This window comes from Anabas testudineus, chromosome 22, assembly GCF_900324465.2.
Source record: "Anabas testudineus chromosome 22, fAnaTes1.2, whole genome shotgun sequence".
NCBI lineage: Eukaryota > Metazoa > Chordata > Actinopteri > Anabantiformes > Anabantidae > Anabas > Anabas testudineus.
Window position 1 is genome coordinate 3837473 of NC_046630.1, and position 12991 is coordinate 3850463.

General features: G+C 38.2%; 1 protein-coding gene across 1 annotated transcript; it reads left to right on the top strand.

Moving 5' to 3' along the window:
* Positions 1 to 145: 145 nt before the first annotated feature.
* On the top strand, positions 146 to 12907 carry LOC113148111 (probable carboxypeptidase X1). Its single transcript, XM_026339605.1, has 13 exons — positions 146 to 468; positions 1638 to 1747; positions 2647 to 2786; positions 2925 to 3009; positions 3930 to 4080; positions 4265 to 4353; positions 4522 to 4645; positions 5404 to 5600; positions 6092 to 6271; positions 7360 to 7654; positions 7824 to 7963; positions 8639 to 8741; positions 8886 to 12907. The coding sequence occupies exons 1-13, from the start codon at positions 162 to 164 to the stop codon at positions 9212 to 9214; spliced, it is 2250 nt and encodes a 749-aa protein (XP_026195390.1). The 5' UTR covers positions 146 to 161; the 3' UTR covers positions 9215 to 12907.
* The last annotated feature ends 84 nt before the right edge of the window (positions 12908 to 12991 follow it).

A 12991-nucleotide genomic window follows, 5' to 3' on the forward strand; every position in this document is an offset into this window, starting at 1 on the left:
GCACAAGTTTTTTTGCATCACACTCTCTGGAATTTAAGGAGGGAGGGGGATGTGGCACTGAGGAGGAGGGATGTGGATGGACCTCTGGCTCTGTCATCTCCATATAAACTAGCCGGGGATTTTTTCCCCTCACCACTCTGCAGCAGCAAACAAAGAGCAACATGGAAAAGTCAGTGTGCATTTTCGCTGCAGTGATTTTTATGGGAGTCCTTTTAGACAAAGCCGGAGCGCTAAGAATCAATGCAACCACCGAGAGTTCTTCATTAGTTCCGACCACGACGGTAAAGTGGAGTGAGTCTGTCACTGTGGAGGATCACAGACACAGACACACACCGACAGCACAGACAGAGTTGTTCACCACCGCTGTCCCAAGAAAACAGCTGGACACAAAAAACACCAGCAACAAAAAAGATAAAGACGCAGAAGAAGCAGATGGAAATAAGACAGACCATAAGAAAACTCAGCTGGGTAAGGAAAAGTGATCACTGTGAACATCTGAACCTCTGCCAAGTAGGTTAGTGGTACTGAACTGTTCACCAGGAGTAGAGAGAAGCCAGAGAGACGTCGGGTTAATTAAAACCAAACGCTGTTGCAGTTCAGCAATGAGGCGTTCACAGAGTTATTTTTGTTGCAGAAATCTATAACTTTGTTCAGATCTAAAAGTGTTTAAGTGTTATAGTCCTACAAACCTAAACATTTCTTAATCTAACCATATTTATTTTGCTGCAGAGAGTGGATTTCATGCATTGCAACTGTTGCATCTCTGTTTATATGATTTCTAAAATGGAAAAACGACATGAAACAGACAAATTGTGGTCAACTCCTGGTATTTGTGCAGATAACGTGTTTGTGGCTGCAATTAGGAAACTTTTTTGTCACATCAGAAAAAGCCTACATCACAATTTCATCTAGCACAGTGAGACGTCTGCAAATTGCTTATTATATAAAAATGAATGGTTTACTTGAGAACTAAGAGTAAATAGCCAAATTTAAAAGATGCTGATTTAGCATTTGTGCTGATTAAAACTGCATACAAACGATTAGAATAATTATTGTAAAAACTAAAAAAATGACTAACTATTTTATGTCTGACAGTCCAAAACTCAAAGATAATCTATATTACGGAAAACCTAAAAAACAAACCTTCACATTTAAATGATCCATTGATTAAAATGATTTGTCCTCAATTTATGTGAAATGCTGTAGCAAACCCTCTTATACATGTTTATTTTGCTCCCTTTTCTTTAATTTGTCATCTTTCCAGAGTCATAAAACACCCTGCAGCTTTAATTTTATCTAGCTGCTTTCCTAAATCTTTGACTTCACATAACTTGGCCCCCAAACATGTCTCATGTTACATTCAACCCTCCATGGATTCACTTATCTTCCGTCTCCTGCAAACCCCCAGACATACAGAGGAAAAAATCTGCAAACCGCCACTGAACTGACACAGATTCATTAGGAATATGCCACAAAACAGCTGATCAGACCTCAAATTACATCAGCCATGAGTCTGTTTACTTAGAAAAACCAGAAAGTGTGTGTTTTACCGATAATGAGTCAGTCCTAGAGCTGAGGATCAGCATCTGCAAACATGCTCAGAGCTCAGAAGGTTTTATCTTTGGGTTTTCTTCTAGATTGTCCTCCCCTTGGCCTGGAGTCGTTGCTGGTTGATGACAGCCAGATGCAGGCATCATCCTATCAGCGAATGGGATTGGGTCCTCACAGGGGGAGGCTGAATATTCAGGTCAGTCTAGATCTGAATCAGGGGTCATTTCAAGAAATTATTCTTGGAGAAATGAAAACACAAATAATAGCAAGAAGAGAAGGTATAGCCAGATGACCAAAAGGATGCCTGTTGATTTTAATGAGGAGCCACACCTTTTTCTGCAGAAGTATCAGAAATATATCAGCCAGGTAGGACCCAAGTGCAGAAATAATGTTGGAAACTTACTGTATGGTTCGAACATCATAATAATAAATCCTCATTCTCAATGCCCAAATATACAAAATGCTTGTTGTGCCCATAAAACTGAAATTAATTTAATCATCATCATGTCAGATTCAGAGAAGAAGCAACGTAGTGTTTCTGGCTGAATACTAAAAGTTAATGTAGCATGTAAAACTACAAAAGTCCCAGTGATTTTTGGATTAGATTAGATTCAACTTCTTTCTCATTACAAATGTACAAGTAAGAGTAAATGTAAAAGTACAAGGCAACGAAATGCAGTTTACAATCTAACCAGATGAGCAATAAGCAGTACAGTGCAGAATAGCCATGTCTACGCACTATTAATAATGATAATAATAATAAAGCAGTCAGTAACATAACAGCTGTGGGAATAAAGCTGTTTCTGATCCTGGTGGTCTTTGCAGTAGAAAGTGTTCCTATTGATTCTACTGGATTTCTATTAATAGAGTCCCTAAGAAATTCTATAAACTCAGCCAGGAAAATGGTAGCAATGGTATTCAATACGTTGCCCCATCCCCCTCTTGTTCTGCAGTTCAACAGTTGCAGTCTGAAAGCAATTATTTTACAATCAGGTTAACACCAGAAAGTTATGCAATGACTGATGCAGAGCAAGAGCCTGGCGTTTAATGTGTTCTCCAGTTGACACAGATTTGTGTGTACCGTGTTATTTTCAGTCGGGAATTGAGGATGGAGACTTGTATGATGGAGCCTGGTGTGCGGACTACAAAGACCGGCACCAGTGGCTTGAAGTGGATGCCCTACACCTCACCCTGTTCACTGGGGTCATCCTGCAGGGCCGAAACTCCATCTGGAGGTCAGGTAGTATCAAGATCAAAGTCTGAGGAGAAAATGAAATAGACAACTACAAAATGAATGAAAACACAAGTCATTAATTCATTGTTAAAATTCTAATGATACAGTTCTTCATCTGTTGTTTTTGTGTTTATTATAGTTGGGACTGGGTGGAAACCTACAAAGTGCAGCTGAGCAATGACTCTGTGAATTGGGAAACCTGCATGAACGGGACAGAAGAGGCAGTAAGAACAACTTTCTGTGTTGTCTGATTTAAGGAATGTAACAGCTGTGGTGGACCTCAAACAGATGGAAAACAGATTTTAAAGAGTTTGTGCCAAAGTGAAATGTGTACTGTGAACAACAAGTTCAAAAGAGAGACAGCTGAAATATTTAACATAAGGTGATTTTAAATTAGTTGTTGGCAATTTACAGTTTACCTGACAATGTCTGAAGCTTCAACAACAATGAAAACTAATTGTGTTTTCAAATGTTAAAACCTCTTGATTAAAGCTGCATCATTCAAATACAAAGAAAGGTAAAGTCTGCTTTAAAGCTGCACCTGAACCTAAATTATGTTTTGTTCAACATCACATGTCAGTGTGTTGAACAGTCTTCTGGAAAAGGTTGATCTAAAAGTAAAACAAAAAAATAGGCTTTGCTGATGTTTCATTAAAATATCACTAGCTTACGTCTCCCAAGCTCATTATGTTTTAGTCACGGTTGTTATTATCACAGCTTGTTAGCACATTTGAGCCAGATGATGAAAAGTTAGAAATAACTGGTTAGTTTTTGGTTTTTGGATTAAAGATTAACAACTTTAATATTTAATTTACTCCAATAAACCTCTTTTAACTATTAGCATGTTAGCATTTGCTAACTAGCACTAAACACAAGTAGCCGATGTGATCATTTTTACAGGTATTTGGTTTTAAGCCAAATATCAGACAAAGTTAATCCTTTAGGGACAATTTATGGAAATCTAACCTGATAGTGGCTGATACTATTTCGTATGTCTCTAAAAGTATTTTTCTCCTCCTAACATTTATATTTATCATATTTTGCTTTCCTTGTACGGCAAGCAAGATATTTTATCCAAGTCAAAAAACTGTAAAGAGTTCTAGGATGTGCTCTAACATGTTGAAACCTACCGTGAATTGTGCAGATATTTCAAGGAAACCAGAATCCAGAAATCCCGGTGCTTGGACTGCTTCCTGTTCCCACCATTGCCCGCTTCATCCGGATCAACCCGCAGACCTGGTACTTTAACGGCACCATCTGCCTTAGGGCTGAGATACTCGGCTGTAATGTTGACAGTAGGTAAAAGTACTCCATTATAGACCCACAGAGCAGTAATAATGAGGAATTTGAAGGATTTATTATGTACACTGTGACTATTATGTGAAAATGTATGTAAAATGTGCCAGTTTTCAGAGGCTAGGTGGTCGTTCAGTCTGTTAATTAATAACAGAAAAACAATCTCATGTTATTTCCTCCTAGATCCAACTGACACATATTCATCTGAGCAAGAACCAGTATCAAAGGAAACTCTGGACTTCAGACACCACAACTACAAAGAGATGAGAAAGGTTAGATTGTTATGAGTGGCTCAGAGGCCACACAGGCACAATGAGTAAATTTGGTTCCCCCAAAAGTAATTCCAAGGTTTTTATTCACAGTCTTAACAGTTTGCAGATTTTCCTTCACATTAACCATTTGAAGACCTTTCAGTTTAACTTCTTTTCTCTAAAATGAAGCTTATGAAGTCTGTGACTGAGGAGTGCCCGGACATAACTCGCATCTACACCATTGGGAAGAGCTACATGGGCCTCAAACTCTATGTCATGGAGATCTCAGATAACCCTGGAAAACATGAACTAGGTATGAATGTTTGCAATGTACTCTGACTTTAGCTGCTAGGGGCCAACTTCAACATCCTCTCAGTGTTTACACAACCTGATTTCTGCAGCAGCATCTCACAGGGAGGTCAAAGACTTTCTTACATAAACAAACTGATAACAGTTTGAAATTTGAGACTGCACATTCAGCTCTTTCAGCTGTCTTCAGATGCAGGAGTTTGTGGCCACTCTACAGTACATCTGCCAAAAAAGTTAAAATTTTAAATTAGGGGGAGTACAGTGTGTCTCTCTTTATTTTTTCCTGGCAAATGACAAGAAGGACATTATAAAACGGATTCAGTCTCAAGAGAACTTGATGGGAATTTGGGTCATTCAAGTGTCAACAGCTGAGATTAGTTTCTGTGGTTTCATGGTGAAGTAGAAACTGGTGCCAAATCAGAAGTTATGCCTTGAGTCTTTGATGGCTTTATTATTAAGAATGTCTGCCATCAAGTCTGGCCAATCGACTTATGATTTTAGGAAAAGTGCTGTAGACGTACTTGATGCTGTTGCATAACAAAATACAAAAGTTTGTTTTATCTGAGAGATTGAATGCATTCCTCATGTGTCTCTGGACTTAAACTTTGACCTACAATTATGAATTCAATCAAATTCAGAGCTTATTTACATCATGATGTGTTACTGTAAGTTTACTTTATGTCTGCACAAATGCCATTAAGACAAATATCTCAGATTATTGCTTGGTAAGTAAAATAACCCTCTACTTGTTACTCTTGGCAGGTGAGCCAGAGTTTCGTTATGTTGCAGGGATGCATGGGAACGAGGCTCTCGGTCGAGAGCTCGTTCTAAACCTCATGCAGTACATATGCAGAGAATACAAGAAGGGCAATCAACGAATCGTCCGGCTGGTCACTGAGACACGAATCCACCTCCTGCCCTCTATGAACCCTGATGGATACGAAGTGGCTTATAACAAGGTGATAGATGCTTGAAACGACTTGTACATTTCTTTTCGTTTGCACTCAAGTGCAAAACTCAGAAGCACATGCGTAGTTCAGAAAATGTATCTTTAGGTGAATAGGTAACCACTTTGCTCCTGAGACATTTATTCTGGACCTTTATTGAATATTAGTTCAGCAGGGTAAAGATCTTTTTGAACATTTGATAGTTTGGTTTATTTTTGTTTATTAAATACAATTTCTTTTACAAAACTAGACTAAATAACATGATATAATAGTTTGTATCAAAGGAAAGGGCTGCAGATCTGCTTAAGGAGTGAGGAAGGCACAGGTAACAGAGATTGTGACACTGTTATGTAAAAATGGGGATGCATGTTGTTCATTCATAGTTGAAGACAACTATACAGCTTTGTAGCAAGGACTAAGATTGACATTATTTCATTTTATCATAAGTTTCAGTACAGTTTATCCAAAGTACTTACTGTGATTGTGTTGACTGGATGCTTCAGGGCTCTGAACTGGCCGGCTGGGCTGAAGGACGATACACCTTTGAGGGAATCGACCTGAATCATAATTTTCCAGACCTGAACAACATCATGTGGGATGCTCAAGAGAAGGCAGAGGAAAAATCCAAAGTGTCCAACCACTATATCCCCATCCCTGAGTACTACACTCAAGAAGATGCCTTAGTAAGGACATGCAGTGTTATTTGTACAACAGTGTAACATTCAATAGATAATGTCGTACAAAATAATAAATATAATAAAATTAGAACTGTCATAAAATGCTGTAATGAAAGTTACACATAAGCAACGTCAAAATGTCTGGCCCTGGTAATAGTTCTTAAGTTTCCAATTTATTAGTGCACAAATGTGAGTCATGCTGCATTTTTTTTGCATGTGGGCAGTTTGAGGAGAGGAAAATCATGTTTTCATTTCAGTGGCATGCAAGCTTCAAATACGGAAATTACTTCAAAGCCAAGAAAACTGCGGTTTTCCTGGAAACCTGAACGTTGTCACTCAATGTTAGGCAACAGTTTGTTTTTAATGTTGAAACTCCCACTATTGTAAAATATCACCAAATATCTAAAACAAAACCAGAAAATAACACTGAAATGTTACTAAGACTTATCAGAAATATAAATCTAATCCACGACAAAAATAGGACTCCAATACATTTATTTAGCTGAATAAAATGCTATTTAAATCATTACAGCTGTCATATAACTATAGTTGAGCAGTAGTAGTACAACATTTGTCTATGAAATGTATTGAAGTCAAAGTATAAAGTGGTAGACAATGAAAATACTCAGATAAAGTACAAATACCACAAACTTGTATGGAAGTACACTGCTTTAGTAAATGAAGCAGCAAGTAAAATTGTGTTTACATACTGACGCATCAAATTGTGAAAATCTAATAAATAATAATAAATAAACTGATGTGGTACATGTACACAAACTCAATACTGTAAAAGTAAAAGTACTAGTAAATGGCTACAAAAATTCTCCACTACAAGTGGAAGTACTGCAAGACACTATTACTCTTTACTTTACATAATCTAAAATTTAAAAAGAAAATAAAATTTACTTAAAGTTTAAATGTCCAAGTACTCCACTAAGAAAACAAAGTATTTAGTATTAGATTTGTTCAACACACCTTCATTTGATTTGTGTTACTGTAGAGAGTCGGGGAGCAATAAAAACTTTTTTAAAAATGAAATTGTACTTACTATATGTAGTAAACTTATGTAAATGTACTTCTTTCACCACTGCCAGGTTGCACCAGAGACCCGTGCCGTGATCAGCTGGATGCAGAATATTCCCTTCGTGCTCAGTGCGAACCTCCACGGCGGAGAGCTGGTGGTTACGTATCCCTTCGACTGCACCCGTGACTGGGCGCCCCAAGAAGACACCCCCACGGCAGACAATGCCTTCTTTCGATGGCTGGCCACCGTCTACGCCTCGACTAACCTGGTGATGGCAAACCCTGAACGCCGCATCTGTCACTACGAGGACTTCCAGGCACACAACAACATCATCAACGGCGGAGCCTGGCACACCGTCCCAGGCAGTGAGTCACACCAGGAGCCTTTAAATGATCCCAGTAGATGTAGTTTACAAATCATGTGTGTAGTGCTTAGTATAGTACAGTATATAAACACTAGTATTGGACAGTCAAAATAAAATGTATAAAGGACGCTACTCTTCTTTAACTTGCACTGACTGTTTTTTTTTTGCAGGTATGAATGACTTCAGTTACCTGCACACTAACTGCTTCGAGGTCACAGTGGAGCTGTCCTGTGATAAGTTCCCTCATGCCAGTGAACTTCCCATCGAGTGGGAGAACAACAAGGAGTCTCTGCTGGTTTACATGGAGCAGGTAAGTCTGCATCTGCAGTGGAGTCCAAAAGTTTTAGGGAATTAGCAAGACAAGAAGAAAAATTCAAGATTCTGCCCTATTTATAGGTCACAAATAGAAATAAATGTAAAAAACGTTGTGTCACTGACAGTGAAGCCCATATTCAGATGACACTCTTCTCATCAGAGGCTTGTGCAATAAATTCACTTATAGTTCACTTGTTTTATTAATTGAAAAGTGAAAATAGGTATTTTAAGCAATGAGGGGCTCGATTGAAAGTTTCTCAGAGAGGGCAGCGCAAAACACTAACACGCTTTTTTGGAAACTGAAGCAGCACGATCAGGCAGATGAAGACTGACAACATCGGAAGATCAACTTGTCAAACTTTGCTCACTGAGAGATAGAAAAGCTATTTTATAACTGATACAGGATTCTGTAAATAAAGAAAGCAAGACTCCAACCAGCAAAAATCCTGCTCAAAGACAGCGGCCTAGTCGAGGTCTCAGAGGATGTGCAGCCGTCTCTAAACACTTCTTAGGAAGAGGAACAGGACCAAACAATTGGGGTGGACTTGAAAACATGAGAACATGGAAATGCTGCAGATCGAGCTGGATTTCAGAGCTGCTACATCAAAAATCACCTTCATACTGTACTGTCTGCATTTAAGTCCTGACGTGCAGTTTGTTTTTCACTCAGGTTCACAGAGGAATTAAAGGTGTGGTTAGGGACAAGATGACTAAACAGGGATTAGCAGATGCTGTAATCAAGGTGGAGGACCACGACCATGACATCCGATCAGGTTAGCCACTAGATTCTGAATTTGTGTCTGATGTTATTTTGGGGAGGTTTTGAGATATCTTTCACAAAATATGAAAATCAGATGCATGAAATGAATGACAGGAAACTGTTTCTCCATCAACAACCTCTATTCTACGTCCTGTAGCTGCGGACGGGGACTACTGGCGTCTTCTGAACCCCGGTGAGTACAAGGTGGTGGTTTGGGCCGAGGGCTACTTCCCTTCCGTGCGTCATTGTCACGTTGGATTGGAGCCACATCCCACCATCTGTGACTTCACCCTCACCAAAACACCCCTTCAGCAGCTGAAGGAGATCCGGGCCAAAGGAGGGAAGATCCCGCAGGACCTTCAGCTGCGGCTTCGCGCCTTGAGGCTCCGTAAGCTTCGTGCCAGCACCAAGCTCATCAACCGCCGCAGGCAGAGTCAGCAGCTCCAGAGGAGGAGAGCTCGGTCCGCCGGAGTCTGGAGAGCATGAGAGGAGATGGAACGACCGGAAACCTAGAGAATGAGTTGAAGAAGTCCAAGAAGAGAAAAATGCCAAACATTAAAGGGCCAGTTCACCCAATTTACAAAAAATCTAGGTTTTACATAGCCCCATAGTGATAACAAAACATGCAGACAGTTTTATGTACTCAGGTTTTAAAAGTATCCATCTCTGATTTCTCATTTAGAAAACAGTGTTTTAATTGGGTGAACTGACCCTTTAAGATCGCATCATGACAATCACTCAAACTCATATAAAAGTTAAATTAAAGAACACAAGCTGGAAGATTTAGGGTTAAAAATTACACGTCACTCAAATGGACGTGCACCCTTACAGACAGGCAGTTTAAACTCACTTCAGTAGTTTTTATATTTTTGGTAAATTACCTGTTTATTTCCTTGTTATAGTTGATGCTTTAGTGTTTGTTACTTATCTGTAAAGAGACTTAGTTGAGGATTTCAGTGTCAGCTGGTCTGATATGTGACATTTGTATTCTAACACTGTACCTGTTTGTTTGACTGAACTCCAACAGGACCATAAAAACTGAAATACAAATGGCTTAACGTGTGTTAATACTATTCTAGCAGAAAATAATGTTTAGGTGGTTGCGTGTGTTTTTTCTTTGGTCATTTTGAGTTTTTGTTTGGTCTCTTTGGGGTAATTTTAGAATATCTTGTGTCTCTTTTAGTTAATTCTGTGTTTGTTCTTGGTCACTTGTTGTCTTCTATAACTGAGCTCTATATGTTTTAGATGATTTATATGAACATTGATTTCCAACAAATGTGAATGTTTAGTAATCTATGGTGATGGATTTCTGTATGACATCTTGCAGCAATCCCTCGAGTACAAGTTGAAATATTTCAGTGGAAGTGAAAACCTGAGCCTAATTACAAGTTAGTGGATTGATTACCAGGCTACTGGGGTTTATCTGGACTCTGTAGTGGGGGAATTTGACAGCCATCTAGTGGTTGTTTCTGAACATGTCAGGCGTGAAATTTGAATTGTGGTGTGCAGAAAATACTGAAAAACATAAATACTGGAGTCAAGCACAGAACAGTCAGCAATGCAAAAGAAGCCAACCTTTTATTTACGTGATAATATGTACCATTTTAGTATCAGTGTTGGGATTACTTGCTGTGTATAGCCATGTAGGAAACAACAGTGCGAGCAATTCAACATGTTTTCATGTCTTGTCTACTCCTCCTCCAGTTGTGAGGTCATGGTGCACAGCTAACAACAGAACTACTGAGAACATTCAATTAAACCACATTGGTTACAGGTTAAAACGCAGAACAAGGACTGACAAGAAAACACAAAAGAACAAACCCATAAAAATGAACCCAGTTTCTTTGTTGCTATACCTGAAGTGAAAATGGCAGATAAGACACTTGGCTCCGAAGAGCTTGTGAATATAAGTGAAATAAAAGCAGCAGTGAATATACAGCATGGCTGGTTCTTTCGCCTTGAGCTCAGTCAATTAAAACATTTAATAATGACTGCAACTAATGCTAAATTATTTAGTGCTAAATTATTTACTATTTCTTAATGCATGCAACTTGAAAATGTAGTTATCCCTGAATTGACTGAGCTGAAAGTGAAATGAACTCCTTTTTGGGACATAACTGAGGTACAAAGTGTTAAAAGTATTCTTCCTCATTACATACAAGAACATGTTGTGAGCTGGGAATTATCAGGTCACATCTGTGTTTAAGCAGCAAATCCAATTCAATTTTCCAAATTCAATCTTCCAAATTTTTTCTCAAATATTTTGGAAAAAATCGCAAATTAAACTTTTTGATGTTGAGTTAGTGGAGAAGTTCAATGTCATGTGAGGCGTTCACGTCACCTCGCTGAGCCTTAGCAGCACAGAAGGAAAACCACTCACGCCAACCTCCTATTTCTAATTAAGAGTGAAGACAACATTAGGAATTTCTCACACCGATTCCATCTTTCCCCGTCCAAATAAACTACAGACATGTCAACATGTTGGCTGACTAAACTAGGACTAACCATGTTTTCCTATTTTGCCAACATTACGTGAATGTAGCACAAGCCCAAAGACAAAGACAAAGTTCAACAATAATTCCCATTTTCGGCACCTTAACCCCAATTAACACACATCGTTTGTTCTATTCCTACAGAAACAAATTTTAAAAAACAAAAAACGCCCCACTTTTCCCGGAATTATGCTTTAACGTTAATTTAGTTAACGTTATTCTTTGTTGTGAGCAGTTGCTAAGCTACCCGGTAAAATTTCAGGAGATTTACTGATCCCGACCAGGAAGTAGTCGGCGGCTAATTTATTTTAAAACCTGTGTTTCTGTACTGATTATACAAACGAGTTGTAAAATGTTAACTGGTCAGCTCAAAAGGTGCTCGTAGGGCGTATTCTGTAACCTCCGGACAGGGTAATGAAAGAGTGTTTCATTAGCCAACTAACTCTTTATGCTAAGCTAAGCTAAGTTCCATATTCTGTAACACAACGTGTGACCGCAGGTGGCGCTGTTGCAGGGACGTTGACTATTTTACTGTCATTAATGCTATTTTGACACTTTTAACCTTCTTATTTATCATTTATAACAGATATACAACTGTTTTACACATTAGTTATAACATATTGGTAAATTAATGCAGCTATACAACCATTAAATGTGTTTTTAATGTATAAATCAACTATTTAACTTTTCACAGATGTGTTTTACTATTGTCATTCATATTTTTAACATTTAGCAAACTCATCTTATTGATGTCAACTAGAATAGTTTTCTGATTTCAATTATATTATGGCCTGTTTTAAACCATTAAATGTTATATAATGATTATAGGTGACTTAAAATACCTTTGAAATTGACTAATTTGACTAATTAGACTTCAATATTTCAGTCAAAAATGTTCCTTCATTCTGCTGTACTTTTATAAGTTTCAGTGCAGTTAAGTCTTCAAATAATTTCAAATAAAGGCCAAGTACCTGATCATTTTTAAATGATGATTTTTGTTCTGAATTCCTCGGGTATAATGAAGCAGAATGATTTTGGTCCAGGTCATCAGACCCTGTGGAAATGAACCAAAAATATGTAGTGTCTATATACTGTCAGTGTTGTATCAACTACTTCAAAATCAGAATAACACTAAAAAAAATAACAACATCCATGCAACAGTGCCCTCTGCTTTATGGTACTATTAAAAGATAAGAGTGGCATCATTCTCACCTAACTCTCTGCAGGATGGTGAATAAATATATTTCTCAAAAAGATTAAAATATCTGCCCCATCTAAACATCTTTCAAATCCATAACAGCAGATGATCATTGTTAGTTCTCAGCTCACTGTTCACTACAGAGGAGAAGCACTGCCCTGTCCAAGCAAAACATATTTTGGCATCTGACTGCTCCACACAGAGCATCAACCTCTCACAAATAAGAAAGGAGAATCTCCATAAAGGCTGGTATGCATAGCAGTATACACTTATGTCTATCCTTTGTTTACATAACAGCATGTTATCTATTCTGCAGTCAGTCAGCATGTGCTGTTCCCAGTTTACAGTAAGGTGTAACATCATGCACATCATGTGCTTGGCTCTTATAGCAGCTGTACTCTACTGGTTGCAAACACATAAGCATCTGCAGTCAAAAACAGTCAAAGCAATCCGTTCACTACTTAGGGAGGAAATGTAAAAAAAAAAAAACCTTGTTGGACTGTTTTATGAAAACATAGTAAAAGTGAGAAACTGGATGCAATGAGGGGAAAATAATCAAACAACTCATGTGAA